A 23,029-nucleotide genomic window follows, 5' to 3' on the forward strand; every position below is an offset into this window, starting at 1 on the left:
ACACAAAATTATGGTAACTGGCTATTAAGTACTAAAGTATTCACTAGTCTGTGTACCACTTCAGTTTACAAAGACCAGATTGTTGCTTCAATGGGTGAAGACAAGAGATAGAAAAACAACTGTTTTAGCAAAATGCAACGTATGGCAATGTCTTTAGAGAGTAGGTAGAGGACAAGGCATGGTTTTCACAGAAATGAATGATTGGCAAAAGGGTGAAATGAGTTTGTGGGACAGGTACATGTCTGTTCATGTGAAAGTTTGATCTGAATCACAAGTTCATCTGAAGTTCCCTTACAATTTAAGCAAATATACATAGAATGCCCTCACTTGATTGTCTGAAGGAACCTCACTCTGTCGTTTATTTCATCAGGTATCTTGCCAAGAATTTGTTTAAGTGCCCGTGCCTTCTCATTCAGCTCCTGGAACTCTGGCTCCGGTCTTTCAATCATGTATTCTAAAAGAAAAAAAAAAAAAAAAAAAAAAAAGACATGGAGTGGCATGAAGCCAGTGCTAACAATACACAACACTGCCTAGGAGCAGTTACTTGTGTCCAGACTGCAGTAATAAGAGACTTTTTATGCCATGGACAAAAAAATAAAGGTCTAGATTCAAACATTGCTTAAAGTCACCTTCCACATCCACAGCTGCCATACGCAAGAGGGATTCTGTGAAGTTCACTTCTACACTTTTCTTCTCCAGAATTTTTGTAATGATATCTTGTGTGAGCCCTGGATTCTCTTTTTCTGCCTAGGTGTGAAGAGAAGAGCAAAATGTATACATCAAGTTATCACACATCTGTATTTACTAAGTCACAAAAAAATAAATAAAGTTTGCATCACATTTGTAAAGCGCTTCTCTGCCATATGACCCAAAGCACTTAAGCTTGTCTCAGATCAGTACATAGTGGTGTGGTACAAGGGAAAAAGGTTATGGGATCATAAATGCCTGAGTAAACATGTGGCTTTTCAGTTGCTATTTTAACACCTCCAGGGATGGAGCCGTCTTGATTGGATGTGTCAAGGTGTTCTAAATAGTAGTGGCAACATGACAGAAGGCTCTGGCTCCAAAAGTTTTTAGTTGGACTCTGGGGGTGGTCAAGTTATTAGATCCTGTTAATCCGAGGTTGTGGGAGTTATGATAGTTCAAACAAAACCTTCAGTTATCCAAGGTCGTGTAGAGATCTGAATGATAGCATGCCAATTAAGTAGATTCTCCATCTTATGGACTAACCTGTGGAGTGAGCAAATTATTAGTGTTATGTGGCAATGGCGGAGTGGACTTGTTAACCAGTTTATATCCCGCATACAGTATAATCACGTCATTGCAAGTGGCTCCTGAAAGCCACATGACGTGATTACAAGTTGCTGTCATTTAATGAGCACAGCGGGCGTGCTAGCACGCTCCTGGGCTCATTAACCCTCCTCCCCCTAACTACACTACTCTGGCATCCCTTCCCGGGTCTCCGATCCCCCGCCCGATCCTCTAATACCCCCTCCCCCCTCCATGCTGCGATCGGGCAGCATGGAGGATTACAATGTAACAACATTTACCTGACCTTGTTCCAGCGCCGATCGCGATCCTCTCCCTGTAGTGCCGCTGGCAGCCTCACTATGCTGAGTGAATCGGGTCCCGGCTTGATGACGTCATCAAGCCGGGACCCGATCCGGTCAGCATAGTGAGGCTGCCAGCGGTACTGCAGGGAGATCGTGATCGCTGGTGGAACAAGGTCAGGTAAATATTGTTACATTGCAATCCTCCATGCTGCCCGATCGCAGCATGGAGGGGGAGGGGGGTATTACAGAGGATCGGCAATATCTTAAAGGGCCAACACCTGGCTATCCATGCGGGGGGGGGGGAATGCAAATTAAAAGGGGCACAGCTGGCTATAAATGGGGGAGGCATAAAGGGCATGCACCTGGCTATGAATGGGGGGAGGGGGGTAATAAAAAACACATCTGGCTAACTATGGGGGGGGGGGGGGGGAGAGATAAACAGGCACATCTGGTTTACTGAAGTGGGGGGGGGGGGGGGTTTACAGAAGTACATCAGGGGCTGGGGAAGGGTAATGGGCACATCTGGCCAAGTATGGGGGAAGGGGGTATAAAGGAGCACATCTTGCTAACTAGGGAGCGGGGATGATTAAAAAGTGCCACAACAATTAAAAAATCCGCAAAGCCGCAAAATGAAAAGAAATACACCTTTATTTCCAAATAATATATTGTCGCTATACATTGTACTAGGATCATACTTTAGCCACTTCTGTGCCAGGGCTTTTTTTGCTGATCGTTGCTGCGTGGGCTCTCCAGCCCGCAGCACCGATCAGATAGCAGCCAGGGCGATCAGACTTCCCCCCCCCTTTTTTCCCCACTAGGGGGATGTCCTGCTGGGGGGGTCTGATCGCCGCCGGCTGTTTGCGCTTGCGGGGGGGGGGGGGGGGCTCTTCAAAGCCCCCTCCGCAGCGCTTTCTGGCCTCCTTCCCTCCCTCTCCCTGTGAGTGGCGCAGGATGGATTTCCGTCCTGCGCCTGATGGGATAGGCTTCAGCCTATCAGATGCCCGCGATCCCCGGCCAATCAGAGGCCGGGGATCGCCGATCTCCTCTACGGCGCTGCTGCGCAGCAGCGTGTGTTTACATTTACCCTGCGAGCCACGATCGGAGGCTCGCAGGGTGTTCACGGAGACACCCTCCGTGAACTGACATGGAACGGCCGCTCGTATCCATGGAATCTACTTCAGGATTCAGGGGCGTACTTAAGCTTAAGCAGAATCCTGAAGTGGTTAAACCCTGTAATAACCAGGACAAAATTTTGGGGTTTGGGGTGACTTGTGCGCTCCTCAGGGTAAAAAAAAAATAATCGATAACAGCCTTCAACACATGGTGCGCTATAATCGACAGTGGTGTATACCCTTAAACAGAATACCTTATGTTATAATGATATCAGCGCTCAAACAGGACTTTCCTACTTATCACTCATCAGCCTCCCACTGTATGATTAACTCAATAACAAGGGCCTAGATTGAACATTAAATACAGTACTTCCAATGGATCCCCTACACAATTCACGGCATATATAGTGTGTACATATTTATGACGTGAATTGTGTAGGGGATCCATTGGAAGTACTGTATTCAATGTTCTAGGCCCTTGTTATTGAGTTAATCATACAGTGGGAGGCTGATGAGTGATAAGTAGGAAAGTCCTGTTTGAGCGCTGATATAACATAAAATAACCAGGACAAGCAGGCAAATCAAATGTGTAGGTTTAATCTACAGTACCACTTATTTTCAAATTATAGTGGCTGAAAACTGAGAAATAATTCTTTTTCATTTTTTTCCCCCCTCATTACCATTAAAATCTGTACAAAATTAAATAAATAATTCTAAGCAAACTGCACCACCCAAAAAACCTAATTGGTGGCGAAAAAAAACAAGGTATAGATCATTTATGTGTGATAAGTAGTGATAAAGTTATCGGCTAATGAATGGCAAGAGTGTGAAATGTAGAAAAATTGTTCTGGTTTTTTAGGGGGAAAACCCCAGGGACGCGAAGTGGTTAACTTTCCGTTAGCAACCATTAACATTTTTTGCTTAGTGATTCCATCTAGATATTACAGAATAAATGGTAGCTTTTCAAATAGGATGGGTAATCTGCGCTATAGGAATATAGCTGTATCCTCTGTGTAAAGGTGGCCACACACACACTATACAATAAAATGATCTGATTTTACAACAATTCGATAAAAAACGAGCGGATCTCTCGAAAAAAAACAACAACAAAAAAACAGTTTTCTTCATTCAACTGAAAAATCCGATCGGATTTCGCGTTTCGATTTTGATCATTCCGTAATGCCAGATATTTTTCTTCAATCTTTCTGAAGATTGTATGGTGTGTGTTAAATTGTCAATTTATTAATATACACACTCTTGCAATTTTGTAAGAGTTTACAATCATTTTTATCATAATTGGGGGAAAAAAATGTAACATACGTGTGTGGTACATTGGTCAGATTTTTGAAGTGTTACAATCCGTCAGAAAAATTGATAGCAATTCTTAAATTGAACAGATATTTAAAAAAAAAAAAAAATTGTATGGTGTGTGGCCACCTTAAGGGAATCAAACAGACCTCAACAATTCCTTCAGATATAAAATGCTGATTACATGGAGAACTCCGCACCCCTGTACATGTACAGCATTACTGCAAATAATTGAATGGCTAAGCTAACAAATTACTAGTGAAAATACAGAGATCCTATCTCGAGGTCAGTGAATTGTAAAAATTCCTTAAACAAGGCCAAGTTAACAGAACAATCGTGCTTTGTGGCGCTATAGTACGCAGAGTCAATTACACTGAGCAGCATACCTATAGTCTATTACAAGTAATCTGGGCCTTTAGTGCGCCCAAGATAAGAGATATATGAATAAAATTTTAAAAAAAAATATATGTTTTTTTATTTATTTTTCAGGCTTGAGTTGAGGGTAATAGGAGGGGAGTTTCCTCTTCATGGGACAAAGGGCAATAGCTACAGCTAATGATTGGTTAAACCATTGTCAGCAAAAACTACAACAACCTCACTAATTCTCTACATGACCTTGAAGGGTGTTTGGAGTGGGGTTAGTAACTCCAAACATAATAAAAGTTAGTTCATTAGATCTGCCAGCTTTAGAAGAGCTGTTCCATAATCTGCCACATCTTAAGAAAAAAAATTTCAGAGTAGGTCACCTTGGCAAACAAACAGAAGAGGCTATGCCCCATGGGTCTTGCTGGAAAGCTTTAATTACATTTGCATTTCATCTGCCTGATTAACGATCTTACATGGGAAGATGAGGAAGGTTTGAGGCCCGACGTATTCTTCATTAGAAATCTCTGCACATGTGTAACTGGTAGGTGTCAGAAAGGAGTGTGCCAACAAGACGACATTTAAAAACCACATTAAAAAAAAAAATTTGCAGACAAAGTATTGTGCAAGTTATGTCTCTAGTATAAATACAGCAGAGCATTAGGATCTAAGGCACTCTGGGATAGATTATACAACAAAAGATCGGAAAGTTGCACGACCAAACTACCATGAACTTGGCGCATTCACAAACTTTAAGCAACCACAGAAAATCTATGTATGAATGTAATACACAAGCATGGGTCACAGCACTTTATTAAAGGCTCCGAACACACAAAACTCAATGGTTTAACTCTTCAGCACCTGGACTGACTGCAACTGATCCAATTACGGTCAGCTATGCTTTGGATTGGTTCTAATGCAAACAAAGATTCTAATATAAGTGAGACTCAGGCAGCAATCAGGCTTTAAAAGACTTTATTAAAAAAGCAAAACGACACACCAGGTTAATCAATCCATAAAGTGCTCACAACTGATAGGGGTGATAGCAGGTGGGTGCCCAGTGAAAGTACAGAGCAGCTAACGGCTGTTTTGAGCCATGGCACATTCTGCTGCATTTTAACTAACCAGCCAGGACACGTGACCAGAGTTGTGCTCACAAGTCCCTAAAAGACTCAAATTTGTCATTTAAATGAGGCTTAATTGCCTCAGCTGTGTGGCTGGGAGAGAGTGGGTTACTTACCCATAAGTCCGTCATCTATGCGTCTCAAATGTTTCGCACGTACTTCCTCCTTCCGGCTTGAAGGAGGAAGTGCACAATAGTGAGTCCCATAGGACGCATGCAAGACGTTTGGGATGCATAGAAGATGGCAGACTTATGGATAAGTAACCCCCCTCTCTCCCAGCCACACAGCTGAGCCAATTAAGCCTCATTTGAATCACAAATTCATGTCCTTAGCGACTTGTGAGCACAAGTTTGCACACGACCCAAACCCTGTCAGCCATAGGTTGGCAGCAGCAGAAAAAAAAAACTTTAAAGGGGCACTTCAGTGAAAAACTGTAAAATATGTACAAACACATACAAATAAGTACATTTTTTTCCACAGTAAAATGAGCCATAAATTACTTTTCTCCTATGTTGCTGTCACTTACAGTAGGTAGTAGAAATCTGCAGAAGTGACAGGTTTTGGACTAGCCCATCTCTTTATAGGGATTCTCAGGGATATATTTATTTTCAAAAGCACTTAGTGAATGGCAGTTGCTCTGTCCAACTGCCAAAAAACTGTGTAGGGAGCAGCGAAGCTGGACAGCATCATTGCTTAAAGAGACTCTAACATCAAAAAACGTCCCCTGGGGGGTACTCACCTCGGGTGGGGGAAGCCTCAGGATCCTAATGAGGCTTCCCACGCCGTCCCACGGAGGTCTCGCTGCAGCCCCCCGAACAGCCGGCGACAGGCCCGACTGTTCAATTCAATATTTACCTTTGCAGGCTCCAGCGGGGGCGCTGTGGCTGCTTTCGCTCCGAAGGAGGCGGAAATACCCGATCTCAGTCGGGTCCGCTCTACTGCGCAGGCGCCGGAGACTTGCGCCTGCGCAGTAGAGCGGACCCGACGGCGATCGGGTATTTCCGCCTCCTTCGGAGCCGCCAGCCGCCAGAGCGCCTGCGCAGGAGCCAGGAAGGTAAATATTAAGTCACCGCTGTACAGAGGGCTACAGCGAGACCCCCGAGGGACGGCAGACGGCGTGGGAAGCCTCATTAGGATCCTGAGGCTTCCCCCATCCGAGGTGAGTACCCCCCAGGGGACGTTTTGTCGTTACAGATTCTCTTTAAATCATTTTTTAGGGAATATCCTTATAAAGATGAAAAGCCTTGCTGAGAATCCCCTATGAAGAGATAGACTAGTCCAAAACCTGTCTCTTCTGTCAGATTTCTACTGCCTACTGTAAGTGACAGCAACAGGAGAAAAGTAATTTATGGCTCATTTTACTCTGGAAAAAACATACTTCTTATTTGTAATGTTACAATGTTTCACAGTAGAGCCCCTTTAAGCTTCACAATAATATTTTGGCCTCCTATTTTAGTGCACTTTATAGTTTAGCCATGCAATGGAGGAGGAGAATGAAGATGGGGAAAAAAAAAAAAAAAACCCTTATTGAAGGCACCATCCACTAGAATATAGCAATAAAGGGGATATTCATTCACATAAAAGGCTTCAGTTTGAGTTGATAAAGCCCCAACTAGTGATGAAACAAAAAGGTTTTTTGGCTGCACATTATGAAGGTAGTTGATATTTGGGGGTTATATTTTTGTAGCTACATGAATGTAAGGTTTTGGTTTTGCAATAAACAGGTTGTTGATACTTATGAGGTAAATCACACATATCCAAGTTAGCTAGCTTGACATGTTCAAGTAAAATACTACTATTTTTTGTAGACTTGATGTCTGTGTATAGCCTCTTGCACTTAGTACACCTATCTCCTAAAACAGTTTTAAAGGTTTTATTTGTATATATTTAAGGATAGAGTCCTTGTGACCAAGTGCTCAGTCCTACACCATCCTCACATAGTACATACAGTTAATGATAGATCACAGATACAGTGAAAATTCTGCCATCTGCCACCCAAGCAAGCAGCACTTTCAAGCAACTGGATACCCTGGGTGCCATGAGGGCATGTGCCTCTGTTTCCTCTCCAGCTAGGCAGAGCAGCAAAGCAAATTTCCATGGCACTGAATTATGTCCTCACCTCTTCTGACAGCTACCTGCTGAATCATACGTAGGTCCTGTACTGAGCAGGGACAAGATGTTAAGCTGTAGCAACAGTATTGGCAAAGAGCGATCCTCTTAACAGTATGGAGAGGTGGCGGCCAGAGTCAGCTCTACACACAAAGATTGGCTTCTGTACCAGCACCACCCTCACTACCTAGGAGTTTGGACAGCTGTCTAATATCGTATTGTCCTCATCAGGAAATGGCGCTACAGGACCAAGCCAGCTAGATACTTTTAGTGCATTTACTGCAGAAATTACAGACGTACAACACAATTTTTCAATTGAGATTTAGTATGAAGTCATGACCATCCATGAAACGGCTAAACAAGTTTAACATTTAACCCAACACTGATACTACGAGGAGACTCCTTTAAGGCCCGGTTCACATTAGCGTTCCCTGTCCAGATTTTCCTGGTCTGATCCGGACCGTATACTGTACAAAACGGAACGTACGTTCCGCATAGCAATGCAAAGTCTATGCGGACGTTCACACGTGTCCGTTCCGTACAGTACGGAGCCGGACCGGATACGGACACTTTTCCAACATGCGCTATTTTTTGGGTCCGGATCTCCGGCCCACGCACCCGGACCGGAGCCGGACCTGAGCCTGACAGCACCATCCGGAACACAGAAACCAATGGGGAACGGAAGGCACAGAACACACTGCCTAAAAAAACCTGACGTTCTACCCCACTTCCTATGCGTATCCAAGCGGCCATTTCGGATGGGGACACATGGGCCAAGCATGTCTGGAGTGGAGCAGCAGTGACAGACGTGCTGGAGCTGTTTGGCAGAATGTCGGAGGTGGAGGTGAGGCCTACAGCGGAGGAACCTGATTCTACAGGTGCACCAGGTGCACCTTCTGCTGACCCCAATATTTTTTTTTATTTAAATTTCACTATTTTTTTGCCCACGGATCCGGATGGCAGCCTGATGCATGCCTGATACAAACGGACCGGATCCGGATCGGAACCGTACGGTTCTGATCAGGATCAGCACCTGATCCGATCAGGATCCGATCCGTTTACTTGCCAAAACGCAAGTGTGAACGGGGCCTAACTGAACCGATAAATCCTGCATCAGGTTATCAAGTAATGGAATGAGGATTGCTTTGCCCCCAAGCTGAAATAAAAGTTTCAACATGTGCCTTTATGAGCTGTCTGCAAGTAACTAGTGCTAATCTTGTCATTAATTTAAAAAGTACTGGGCACCATTTCCGTAGCTTTACCTCATTAAATGGAATGGAGGTTGAACTGAAACTCCTATGACCATATAACACAAGAGATAATGTGTCAAAACCAGCACCTTCTTACCTTTATAAAAGCTGCCCGGAGAGTCTGAGCGGCTGAAAGGTTTACACGTTCTAACTGGAAGAGACAGAAAAAGAGGACAGCTACATTAATGCTTTCAATTCATTGTTCAGTTTTTCATGCTCAGAGATCGCATATGGCCATTAAAAGTTTATTCAATCATTTCTCATGTCTGTAGGAGCAAGTTATAAATATACATTTAAAAAAAAAACTTCAAGGACAATTAAAGAGAAAACCAATGAAGTATGAAATACAGAAGATGTCACGGCTTACGAGACTTTTAAATATACCATAACTGGATGCCTTGAACAACGTAGACTTGAGAAAGTTTTGTCCTAAACAACTTTCCATCTTAGTGTAACAGTTAAAGGACACCTGAAGTGACAGGGATATGGAGGCTGCCATATTTCCTTTTAAAGCAATACCAGTTGCCTGGCTGTCCTGCTGATCTTCTGCCTCGAATACTTTTAGCCATAGCCCCTGAACAAGCATGCATCAGACATTGTCAGATGTGAAGATTTGCTGCATGCTTGTTTCTGGTGTTATTCACACTACTGCAGCCAAATAGATCAGCAGGACTGCCAGGCAACTGGTATTGTTTAAGATGAAATAAATATGGCAGCCTCAATATCTCGTTCACTTCAGTTGTCCTTTAATTGTGTGTTCAGCAATTCAGTAATGTTGTGCATACAATAAAACTGCTTGATTACTATTACTAGTGTGCCAGCCGAACTAGAATTGCTGTTATTGGATCGATGTTGCTTCTGCATCAAGGTTGAGCACCCAACATCCACGGCAAGGTGTGCCTATCCACAACTAGATACTGCATTAATTGTGTGTTCAGGTACCTCATCTTTTGGAAGAGAGCAGTCACTGAACTTTTGTCCCATTATTTTGTTTGTATAATGGGAGGCGTCCTGCTCACTCCCATTCACATCCCACCATTCCTAGATTCAAACGTGTATATAGGTGTCTCACAAGCTCATTAAAAAAGATCCAGAACATAAACATTGACCCCTGAACTCACTGTCCCCACCTCCCATCGTGCTCCACACTTTGTTCCTCCACCCCCTCCAAAGCATAAGACACATAACCCTTCTGTACAGAGCTCAACCCCTGAATGCGCTTGTGTACAAGACAAGACAAGACAAACAACATTTATATTGCGCTTTTCTCCTTGCGGACTCAAAGCGCCAGTGCAGAGCAGCAGCCACTAGGGTGCGCTCTATTGGCAGTAGCAGTGTACACCTTATCCTATTCCACCCAATTCTAAAATTATATGCCAGACCTGTTATGGTCATTCGCACTGTCTGTGCTGCTTGCTCAACCCACATTATGGGCAATCATATTTAGATAAACTGAAAACAAAAACGAACATTACTCTTTCGTGTTTACGCCTTTTAAAAGAAGCCTGAAGAAGGAAGTGTGGAAAGTAATAATGCAAACGTCCTTTTAAAGAATGTAGACTTATAGTGATGGTCACCTGTTCGAGGGGCTGTGAGAAGCCAATTAGCAGTATGCACTAGCAATGTTTGTTTTCCCAAAATGCCCCTTTTTCCCCCCCAAAACGCCACCCTGCGGCAGGGGCCATTTTGGGAAACCAAACATCGCTAGTGCATACTGCTAATAGGCTGCTGATGATTGGAGAGAGATGGTGACTTGCCAACAGAAAAGTGACGGTTACCTGTTCGAGGGGCTGTGGGGTGGCCAATACCTCAGAGGCTAACACAGGCCCATTCTGGCCACAACGAGTGGGGATACAAGGGGGGGGTTAATTGATCCCTACCTGTAGCTAACTAACATCTGCTAGTGACTTTATGCCTCAGAATATAGCACCAGCCCACCAACTGCACCTGATGTGATGTTTTCAGCCATATTGGCTACAATTGAACTGTATGCAGCGCTTGTGACCCATTTTTTACATAAAAATTCTCTTTAAAGATGTGTCGGGCAAGGTGATGTTGAAGCAGAGCTAGACTCAAGACAAACAAAAAGTGTGAGGGGTAGTTACAGGTGAGTTTAACAACCTCCTAGCAAAGTATGCCAATGACAGCTGGTGTACCACTCTGCTGCTCCCTCCCCACTGCCTCATGTAGGTAATGATGGAATAGAGGGTGGAGTACAGGTGGGGGTGCTGAGCTCTATCCAGCAGTGAATCTCAAACGGCCTTGTTCTATGTCCTGAGCTTGTAGCGCATTAACCTCCTGAGCATTACGCCACTCAGGAGGTTTTGCTAGCTTGAGTCCACCGCTATGAAACTTTGCGTTTGTACTGATAAATAAGCTGTTAGCTAGCACTAGGCTAGCTAGTATATGTGGCCGGCACCCCCCGATCGCCCAGAATACCCTAGCCTAGTGCTAGCTAACAGCTTATTTATCAGTACAAAAAGTTATATAGCAGCGGACTCCTGAGGCCAGCAAAACCCCTGAAGTGGCATGCCCGACACCGTGTCGGGCATACCGCTCAGGAAGTTAAACCAGTGGATAATAGGGGCAGATGACACGTCTCACCCCCAGCATAGGTGCGAGTGCCACAGCCATGGGGTAATCCAGGGCTGTGGAGTCAGTACAAAAATCCTCCAACTCCGACTCCTCAGATTTGCATATTACTATCTTGCTGATTGAAAGTATATGACATAAAAGGCATCGCATCACTGCCGACGCTTAGGGATTTTAAAGGACAAATTAAGAGAGGGATTTGGAAGCTGCCATATTTATTTTATACAATACCAGCTGCCTGGCTATCCTGCTGATCCTCTGTTTCTAATACTTTTAACCATAGACCCTGAACAAGAATTTGCAGATCTCACAAGATTAGCTGCATGCTTGTTCAGACACTACTGCAGCCAAATAGATCAGCAGGGCTGTCAAGCAACTAGTATTGTTTAAGAGGAAATAAATCTGGCAGCCTCCATATTCTCGCCGAGTTGTCTTTTAAAGCTATATTAAGATAGCACCTGCTTTGGGAACAAAGAGCTCCTGGCCAGGAAGCCAAAGGTGGCCACTAATGGTCCAATTTCTAGCAAAAAGATTGTTCGAGCGATCAGAAATTATGATCGGAAGAAAAATTGCTCACTACACCATCCACAAACCAATCTTTGCTTTCTATCACAACCAAATCAAGAAAATCCAAATTTTGGTTTGACAATAATCCAATCGGACGATTATTTTTAATAATCGATTGTGCCCATCAACTGAGATTATTTTCAACCAATCCGATCAGAATTTCTGATCGCTCAAACGATTTTTCGCTAGAAATTGGAGTGTTAGTGGCCACCTTAAGACTTTACCCTGTCAGCCATCATGCACTGTCATTGTCGACGTGAATGCCCCAGTATGGTTGTCTGTATGATCAGATTCACCAGAGCCCCATATCTGCTTGTTTCCAGTGTCTAGCCTTGCCACCTTGCAGAAAAAGGCTATATCTGATGTATAAAATGTCAGGGCCATTTTCTGCAATGTTCCTTAACTTCGTTCCCAAACTCTTAAAGGACATCTGAGGTGAAAATAGACTGATGAGAAAAACAATTGTATCCATCCTCCTCCTAAAAATGACTTAAGATATTCCAGTTTCATTTTCTAAAAAATAAATAAATAAATAAATAAAAAAATATGAGTTTACTGTTTCACGGTCTCTGTTCAAAGACACCTTTATCGAAGTATGTTAGAGCTCAAATCTATGAATTGATTTTTTGTTTTATCTCTTTCCGGCTCCAGGAAGCCATTTACTGACAGGAAAGTATGTTATGGCTGTAATTACTTATTGAGAGTTATGCTATAGTCCGACCCGGTCCCGACCCAGATAGAAACGGTCACTTGCATACCTGATGTTTAACACTTTCAGGCAGAGGAGGGGGGAAAAAAAAAAAAAAAGAAGGAACACAGCCTAGTTATTTGTGTGTTTGGCACTATACATACCCATGTCTATCCTGTCACCTCAGTAGTCCTGTAAGCTTAAGCAAACCTCTTCTTTTTGTACACCAGGGATGCATGTTACCATAACTTAGGATGTAGCTGTAGAGTAACTTAAAGGGATACTGTAAGGGGGGGGGGGGGGGTCGGGGGAAAATGAGTTGAACTTACCAAGGGCTTCTAATGGTCCCCCGCAGACATCCTGTGCCCGCGCAGCCACTCATCGATGCTCCCTCCCCGCCTCCGGGTCACTTCTGGAATTTCGGACTTTAAAGTCTGAAATTCCAGCTGTGCCGTGTCCTCGCTCCCGCTGATGTCACCAGGAGCGTACTGCGCAGGCACAGAACATACTGGGCTTGTGCAGTACGTTCCTGGTGACATCAGCGGGAGCTAGGACACGGCAACGCAGGCGCAGTGGTTTTCAGACTTTAAAGTGTGAAATTCTAGAAGTGAACTGGAGCATCGGTGAGTGGCTGCGCGGGCACAGGATGTCTGCGGGGGACCATTAGAAGCCCCGGGTAAGTTCAACTCATTTTCCCCTGACCCCCCTACAGTATTCCTTTAAATAGAAATCAAAACTAGTCCTTGTTAAGAGTACAAACCGGAACAAAGAACATTGATCAGGCCCTAAGCAATCTAACTGTGGGTACATCTAAGAGTAATGTGCAGGTACTCTGCAGGAGAATGAGGGGACTCTAAAGGTGGGTACACACATCAGATAAAAGTCTTTGGAAAATGAAAGACCACAGACCAATCTTACCCTCTTATGCTGGGAATACACGGTTCGTTTGAAATTATCAAGCAAGCTGCTGATGGCTCGATAATCTCCGACCTGTCCAATAACCCGCCGGATCGATTCCGCGCTCGATACTGGCGGGGAGAACAAAAAGAAGAAACGCATGGAAGATTAGGAAACTCCCGCGGGGACGAGCGGGAGTCGATCTGCACGCCAGCGGGGATGCGCCGCTATTGAGACAGCGGCTCGATTCCGGCGTATAAACGCACCGTGTATACCCAGCATTCCATGTAGTATGAGAGCCATACTCTACACAGTCTATTCTATTGAGCTGAACTACACATCAGATAAAAATCTTTGCAAGATGCTGCACACAAAGATGCTGTACACATGCAAAAGATCTGTTCCTGCAAAATGCATTCATAGTCTATGATATCGGCAGATCTCATACACACCTTGTTTAATAGACATTCATCTGCAGATCAGATCCACCAGGATGGATCTTCAGAGGATTGTCAGATCTGCAGATGAAGGTCTGTTAAACAAGGTGTGTATGAGATCTGGGTACTTTTCCGTTAGCCGGGCGCAACCTCTAGGTTGCGATAATTACTATTCCCCCTCCAGGCCGCCATGGATAGTAAAGTAAGATGCAACTCTGCTGGAGTTTTATCGCCACCTAGAGGTTGTGCATGGCTAACGGAAAAGAACAGAGATCTGCAGATATCAGACAATGAATGCAATTTGCATGAACGGATCTTTTGCAGGAACGGATCTTCTGCAGATACTAATCAGCATCTTGCAAAGATTTTTATCTGATGTGGAGTTCAGCTCAATAGAATAGACTGTGCAGGTATGGCTCTCATACTACATGAAAGGGGGTAAGATTGGTCTGCGGTCTTTCATTTTCCAAAGACTTTTATCTAATGTCCGTACCCACCTTTACTCTAGAACACATTCTTCATGTACAATTTGAACCAGGTTTACCAGTGATAAACACCTCTGTGCTCAATGTGCACAACATTCTCAGTGGATTGACTACAGCTCTAAGGGGAGTACACATGTATTATTGTGTAACTTCATTCGTAGTCACCAAACCCCATTTTAACAATCATCAAATCAAAATTAATTGATTTCATGAGCAAAGGGAAAGCATAAATTTGCATACACAATGTGCATATTATTACCTGCAGTAAAGTACTACTGGCAACTACACATGAGGCTTTATTCTCAAAGCAGAGAGGTTATTATAGATAAAAGATTCCCGTGTACAGATCAGATATACAGTCACAGATATGTATATCTGACTTTAAAAATACGGTGACTGCTTTATTGCAGCAGCACAAGTAACTATTTTTGATTGGTTTATTTCATATTACAACGTGGAGCATTTTTTTCCTGACTGACTCCAGGTACCCAAAAATTGCTCTGACTCCACAGTCCTTGTGGAATCACAGGGGACAGGTGACAGGGGCCCCCTCCCTCCCCCCCAAAACATAGGGAAAAAAAATAAAAAAAAATAAGATAAGATGCCCCACGCCGATACACTACAGCGCACCCACCGCACTCTGAACGCTGCATGGGTTGTACATTGCAGTGCGGCAAGCTACATTAGTGTGGGGATTTTGGTGCACCTTTGCAGCGGCCACTCTTGCGATGTTCACATTGCAATGTGTGGCATAACAGTGTTGGCCCTCGACTTGGTCTACGCCTTTAATTTCGGCCCCCTGTCTATTTGACACCCCTGATCTAAATAACATGGATGTAAAATGTGCTCTTTTCCCCCCAATTTTCTCACCGTTTTAGAAGTAGGTGATATTGCTGCATTGCATTTAGTGATTTTTGCAATGCTAGATGGTCACTTACATGCACTGTCTTTCCATCAGCATGGAGTGCTTCTTTAAGACATTTTATTGTCATGCTCTGAAATTATGATCTCTTCTACTGCAATCCCATATGCTGCATTGCAGCTCAGAAAGTAGAATTAGAGAGATTTCCAGGGTTAGCAGACTAAAGTAGTCATATCTGCAAAGCGCAGCATTGCAAGTATGCAGAATCACCAGAGAGATCCGAATCACAAGACTTACAGCAGGTGATTGAGAAGCCGGCATCTTCCACATGACAGAGAATATCTACATCTGATTCTGCAGCATCTGCATGTTTGGGGTATAAAGCACAAAACTGTGCGCCAAGAGCTATGCATCTAAATGATTTCCTATTGGAGAGGGTTCCGTACAGATGCACAAGCATTACTGAGCAGTCTGTTTACCAGCTGTCCTTAAAATAATACAATGGTTACTTCGGAAGCCAAAACTCAGATTGATTCAAGTTGGAGAGAGAGCGCAAATTGAAGCTATAATTTTACACACAGCCTTTTGTCCTTGCACACTCCCGTGGTGCTCATAAATCAAATTTATCACATCAGAAAAAGCCATAAAAAGGAGTAAGCAAAAGCAAAGCAGAATTACCCTTACAATGCAAGAGGAAAAAAAAAATACAAAAGCCTTTTTCCAACAGAACACAGATCATAAGAAAAGATTGCGGCACTCCGTTTATAGGAAATGCTACATGAGCAGAAACATTTGTACAGAGCCTAAACTCTTGTAGATTATAAGCCTTGAAAAAAGGCCTTGCTGAAAAGTGTTAGGATTTATCTCCTCTACAAATGGCCTTTATCTTGGGATGATAGGAGCCACCATGAGAAAGCACAGCTCTTATCTGGTAATTGATCATTTTATGGGTGCCTTTTAAAATGATAGACTGTTTAAATGTGGCCATACAATCCAAAGTTTGCCTTTCTCCCATTGCTGCCTCCTGATTTTAAATGGTTTGTGACACCACCATATTTTGTTACTCCTGCCAATTAATTGAGTGAAGGATAAACTAAAATGTTCACACTATTATTGGCTTGCACATGTGCAGCTTAATTGACAGGCTTATCCAATAAAACAAAAAACAGCCTCCCATTTTTTTTTTTTAAAGCAGACCCAAACCAAACTAATTCTACATATTTAGTTGCACCACTCTGACACATACAAAGATAAATAAACACACCTTCAAGCCTATGAGCATTTCAGTGCATGCTTTTCACCCTTCTCTTTTCCTAACTAGGATTATACAGGTGGCAGCCATTACTTCTGAGCTTAGTAGGAGGTTTTAGATCATGGGTGTGTTTGTCATCAGCTACCCTCCCTCACAGGGGCGTCTATGTGAAATCTCACACAAGCTGAGATCACCTCCCCTGTGACATCAGTAGCAGCCTGTGTTTTTTTTACTCTCCTCCACCAGTCTGCCGGATTCTGTCCCGGCAATATGAAAGGAAGGGAGGGGTTCCTGGAATAAATGTCAAATATTTTATATTTGTCATCATGCAGCTGAAAAAGGCTGCCATTATTAAAAAAAAGTTAGAAAATAGGTTTCTGAAATCCTGTATTTTTAATTTGGGTCCACTTTAAAAACCATAGAAGTTCTCTGCAGTACATACCTGTACTTTTTACTGGCTTGCAGAAAGTAGCATCTAGCAGCTCCTTACTGTCAGCAAAGTTTTTAAAGAGACTCCGTAACAAAAATTGCATCCTGTTTTTTATCATCCTACAAGTTCCAAAAGCTATTCTAATGTGTTCTGGCTAACTGCAGCACTTTAGACTATCATTGTCTCTGTAATAAATCAATGTATCTTTCCCCTGTCAGACTTGTCAGCCTGTGTCTGGAAGGCTGCCAAGTTCTTCAGTGTTGTGGTTCTGCTATGAACTCACCCTTCCAGGCCCCTCTCTGCACACTGCCTGTGTGTTATTTAGGATTAGAGCAGCTTCTCTCTTCTCTTATCTTTTACAAGCTGGATAAATCGTCCTATGAGCTGGCTGGGCTTTCACATAATGAGGAATTACAAACAAGGGCAAAGATGTTGGCAGGAAGAAAAGAGCAGCCTGAAACTTCAGTGTATGGGGGAAAGAAACACACAAATGATCTCTTGAGATTCAAAAGGAATGCTGTATACAGCCTGCTTGTGTATGGATGTATTTTCTATGTGTGGACTTAATGTACATCAACCTACTTCCTGTTTTGGTGGCCATTTTGTTTGTTTACAAACAAACTTTTTAAAACTGTTTTTAACCACTTTTAATGCAGCGAGGAGCGGCGAAATTGTGACAGAGGGTAATAGGAGATGTCCCCTAACGCACTGGTATGTTTACTTTTGAGCGATTTTAACAATACAGATTCTCTTTAATTCCCTCCCCAAAACACGCCTACTACTGAGAGATGAACTTGAGGTAAATCCTACAATCAGTGCATAATGATGATGCATGTAACCCTTCCGGCACCATCCCAGATAATGAAAGTCACATGTACCTTGTTACCCTGGTCCATTTCTCACTGTTCTTTGGCCATGTGATGTACCTCATCACCCTGCTCCACAGTTGCCAAGGAGGAAGAGAGGAGACTCTTTAGAGCCATAACTGCAGTGCTGGCCATAAAGAAGTATTCTCTAAGCAGCACCTTGAAGGTGGTGGGCAGGGACAGCTTTATTTACAGTAAAAGAATAGAGGGTGCCACCTCCTTGAACCCCCCTCTCCTACATCATGTGGAGGAGGTCGATTGCATAGGAGGAGTAGAGACAGTTCAGACTGCTGTTTAGCCTAAATAAACTACATCTGACATTCACACAAGACAGCATACAAACTCGGGAGGGGGTTGGGGTTATGACCCAAGTACAAAAAAGAGAAAGAAAAAAAAACACGCACATATACTTTGTGCTTTGCTAATGATATATTCTACACCATCCCATTGAAAGCATAAACCAGAACTAGGGCTTTAAAGTAAGAGGTCCTACTCATAAGCATGAAGTGGTGATGTCACCTCCTTTAGCCTACAGAGCTCGTCTCTATCCACCGAAGCCAGGTCACTCCAGAACTCACTGAAATCAGATTATCTCAGCCTTGGCAGGGTTAACAAATACAATGTGTCTGAAAATAATAAAGACCTGGTACTGCCTTCAAACTAAAAATTGTGTCATTTTATTTGCAGTCTTTGCTAATACACAATACTCATAACCGTTTTAGGACCTTGTCAACTTAAAGCCTTGTTTGTTTAAAAAAAAATACAAACAAAGAAGGTAATGTATATTACAGTAACAATAAATTCCTTAAAGTTGTTAAAATACAATAGATAAAAATAAATGAAGGCAACCATTAAGTATCTGTGGGGAAAGTCATCAGCTCTGTAAATATTACTACACCACTGACCTCACCCTATCCTCATTGCTACTAGTATGTGTCATCCCAGGAGTGGTAGGACAACATTGCAATGAATGTCCGACAGCACCATGTGATGACACTGAAGCAATAGCTCTGTTCTAGTACTTCCTTGTGCACAGCCTAGAGCAGGCATGGGCAAACTTGTAGTTCCGTAACAGCTGGAGGGCCAAGTTTGCCCATGCCTGGCCTAGAGAGTGATCAAGAAGAAAAGCATTTCATAGTAAGGGAACCCAAGGTGAGAGGCATATGGGAGGCTGCCATGTTTGTTTGTTTCCTTCTAAAGCTAACGGGAATCAGACCATGAGAGGAGCAGGGAGGCTCTATAGGAGCCATTTACTTTAAATAATGGACATTGCCTGGCTGTACTGCTGATCCTCTGCTTCTAATACTTTAAGCCATAGTCCCTGAACAAGCATGCAGATCAGATGTCGAAGACAAATCAGATTAGATAAGCTGCATGCTTGTTTAAGGTGTGCGATTTAGACCCTACTGGCCACACAGATCACAAAAAGGGAAAAATTATATACACACACACACACACACACACACACACTTTATAGATAGACATATGCACAGAAGGAGATACTGGTTGCGACCCACAATGCAACAAGGCTCCCACAGTGTGATGTCAGGACCTAGGCATTGATATCACACTGTGGGAGGGGTTTCATCACAATATCAGCCATGCAGACATCCCTGATCTATTCAAAAAAGGTAAAATACTTCTCATGCGAAAAGGCTGAGCATGCGCAGAAGGCCGCGACTGCCCGGATTACCGGGAGTCATAGCAGCCTAATGGAGTGGCCGAAGAGGACAGTGAAGGAGACTTGCTACTTATGGGGCTGGAGGAAACCCTAGGTAAGTATAAATAAGCACTAGTGAACCAGCTCAAGTACACTTTAAAAAGGAAATAAAGGTGTCAGCTTCCATAGGTCTCACACTTTGGATGCCTTTTAAAAAGCAGTCTCATGTTCATAATGCCAACATTGCAATACGGATTTTGTTCCTACGAGAGCAGCATAGTCCAACTAAACACAATACTGTGGTAGCATAACACTACTGCCAAGTATGTCTAAAGTACACGATCCTCACCCGCCCCCTTTTACCGGACATTAAACAATGCAGATTGCCTGGCTGTGCCACTGGTTTTTGTCTTAAAGAAAACCTGTACTGAAAATTAAAAAAGTCAAAATAACCATACACAAGTTATACTTCTCTGCAGTGTAGTCTACTCCTCAATCTCTTTCTCCTGTCCCGCGTCCTGTTTCTCCACTATGATCAAGGGAATTCTCCGTCCTCCATTTTGAAAATGGCCATTACCCCATAACAGATTCCTGGTCAGCACACAGTTAAACTGTAATATCGCCCACTTGACCCATAGGGAAACCTGGACACATCAGTTCTCCTCTCAGCTGTAACTGACAGCAACTGATATATAACTGACAGCAACTGATATATTTCAGTTCTGACAAAATGTCAGAACAGGAAAGTATTGTCAGAACTGGAAGGGATCACTGTAAGAAGAAAATGGGAAGCTTCTGAGAGGAACTGATGGCAAAGTAACGATGTAATGTTCATTTGAAGTTACCTCATGTGTTTATTTTACATAATTTTACTCAGTACAGGTTCCCTTTAAATACCTTACAATTGAACTGATTTCCAGGAGGCACCGATTTCACAGTTTCTCCAGGAGTCTGTTTAAAATTCTGAAAATGTGTGATGGGAACAATGGAAAGCATCCTTCTTGGGATTGCAAATTCATGCAAATACTGATGCTCAGGGAAAGCAACCCACCAGCCACTGAACATGGCCTAATTGTATTATATGCCTCAATTTTTACCACATTAATACTGACTGTGGACGAGTCCAAGCTCTTTCAACAGTCTGGTAAGCTTCAAAACAAATCCTTATATCATTCCTTAGCAAACACCCACATTTCTTACAGTCGCAACAGAATCGTCCCATTAACTTAAAAAGATCCCTGAAGTGAGAGGGCTATGGAGGCTGCCACACTTCCTTTTAAACAATACCAGTCCTGCAAATCGTCTTGTTTCTAATACTTTTCGCTATAGACCCTAGGCCTGAACGATTTATCATTTTTGTATCAAAATCGCGATCACGGAAGTGACGATTCCGTGATCAGCAAAGTGTGGATTTTTGCTGATATTTGCTGACCTGCGCCCTCTTGCTGTACAGTAGCAGCAGTGCAGCATGTACAAATGTCTGTGTACAAAAAGCGGCATCTCTTACTCCCTGCGGCAGCTCAGTCAGTATCTCTATACTTCTGCCTAGTTAGTGCCACCTTCTTCTCCTCCTCCTGTCATGCAGACCCAGCGGCAGGCTCTTGCTCTGTCACTCCTCCTAGCTGCATCGTCAGCTGAGTGGCAGACTCCGCCCACAGCCTCTCGCTCGCTTCCCTCTGTGTAGCTCATAGGCACTCATTTGCTCCACTGATTGTTTAAAGGGGTGCAGACCACAGTGAAACAAAAGCTATGGTCTGGTCTAACTTTTCCTCCGCATTACAAAGCAGCTCAGTGTGTAGCAGGGAGCAGAGAAGGAATTTCCTCCCTCCTCCCCCCTTCCAGAAGTGGTCAGGAAGTACAGGAGAGAGCACATGGATCTATCTGCACAGCGTGGGGGAGATGCAGTAGGCAAAACTGAAGTGCGTGACTGTTTGTGTCTTTCAGTCAGTGTGTGTGGATAAGTATGTGTGTGTGCATTTCAGTGTGTGCTGCAGTATGTGTGTGTATTAGTGTGGATAAGTGTGCATCAGTGAGTGCTGCAAGATGAAGTGTGTGTGTGTGTGTATCAGTGAGTGCTCTGAGATGGAGAATTAAAGGTGCGTACACACATGCGACTATAGTCGTTTGTAACGATCGTTCCCCGATCTTTACCAACGACGATCGTTACAAAAAACGAACCACCGACTATTAAAGGCAAACGACGAACGAGCCAAATCGCTACAAAAGAAAGTTCTGTCTCGGCGGATTTTAACCAACGACGATCGTTTGCAAAAGTAGTACATCGTTGGAAACGATCGTTCGTACTAGGCTTGACATGCGCATTTCACTATTTCTCCATGGAACTTCTCATTTTTATGCGCAGGCGCAATAGTTGCTTTCTGTGATGTAACGTTCGTTCTAACGATCAGATCGTTACACACATTTTAAACTACCTTTACTTAGGTCGTTCTTTCATCAATTAAAAGTTTGTTCGTCGTTCTTAAAGAACGATCGTTGTCGCATGTGTGTACGTAGCATAAGTGTGTGCGTGTGCATCAGCGTAACACCCCTCCCACCCCCACTGCTTACCTTTACCATACCTACCCCATTCCTAATATTAATTGTCCCCACCGCCTCTGTGACATGACTCATACACCCCCCCATAATAAGTGCCACAAGGGATAGGCGACATGATTATCTCCCCGCCGCCCCTCGTTGACTCTCGCCTTGGTCTGGTTGGCCTAAAGCTTGATTTGAATAAAATCGTGAATCGAAATCGCAATTTCTGACAGAAATCGTGCAATTCAATATTTTCCCTAAAATAGTTCAGGCCTAATAGACCCTGAACAAGCATGCAGATCAGAGGTTTGTTACTGAACTTTGACTGCAGTACCTGAATGCTCGTTTCAGGTGGGAGAGTCAGACACTACTGATGCACAAGAGATAGAGAGAGAAAGAAAAAAAAAAAAAAAAGGGAGAGAGAGAGAAAGAGAAAAAGAGAGAGAAAGAGAAAAAGAGAGAGAAAGAGAAAAGAGACTTGGTTGACTGGCCTGGCAACTGTCCAAAACACATTGGCTGCAGGATTGCTGGGAGGCTGGTAGCTTTTGCAATGGACTGGCAGCTGGAGAAACTGGCTATGCATACATTTTTTTGGCCCTGGCTTATGGACTGAGCTGATGCAGTCAGTAGGCAAGGGATGGAAAAGACAGCACCTGGAGGCAGAGAGGACTTGGCCTGGGCAGGACTTCTTACAGGCCATGCTGGGCTGGCTAATCAGTTGGTGGTTGGAGGCAGGCAGTAACATCCTGAGCAGGTGGAGGTTAGAATCAACAAGTTTCAATTGGCCGGTGGTAAGAGCCGACAGCTGGAGTTACACGGGCAGCCATCAGCTGCAGCCCACATTGTGATCCTAGAGTCCTCAGGGCACCACAGATGCAAATAGACCTTGGCCTGACTAAAGGCTCATACACACATCAGACCGCAGTCTTTGGAAAA

At 43.5% G+C, this 23,029-nt stretch overlaps 1 protein-coding gene across 1 annotated transcript in view; it reads right to left on the reverse strand.

Moving 5' to 3' along the window:
• The window catches only part of PDCD10 (programmed cell death 10), a 65,291-nt gene that overhangs the window by 11,233 nt on the left and 31,029 nt on the right, over positions 1 to 23,029 (reverse strand). The window contains exons 3-5 of the mRNA XM_068280958.1: positions 8,917 to 8,970; positions 630 to 747; positions 328 to 454 (exon numbers count right to left, since the gene is read on the reverse strand). Of these exons, the coding sequence (XP_068137059.1) occupies positions 328 to 454; positions 630 to 747; positions 8,917 to 8,970 (299 nt within the window). The remainder of the gene's footprint in view (positions 1 to 327; positions 455 to 629; positions 748 to 8,916; positions 8,971 to 23,029) is intronic.

The sequence above is a fragment of the Hyperolius riggenbachi genome, chromosome 4 (assembly GCF_040937935.1).
Source record: "Hyperolius riggenbachi isolate aHypRig1 chromosome 4, aHypRig1.pri, whole genome shotgun sequence".
Classification (NCBI taxonomy): domain Eukaryota; kingdom Metazoa; phylum Chordata; class Amphibia; order Anura; family Hyperoliidae; genus Hyperolius; species Hyperolius riggenbachi.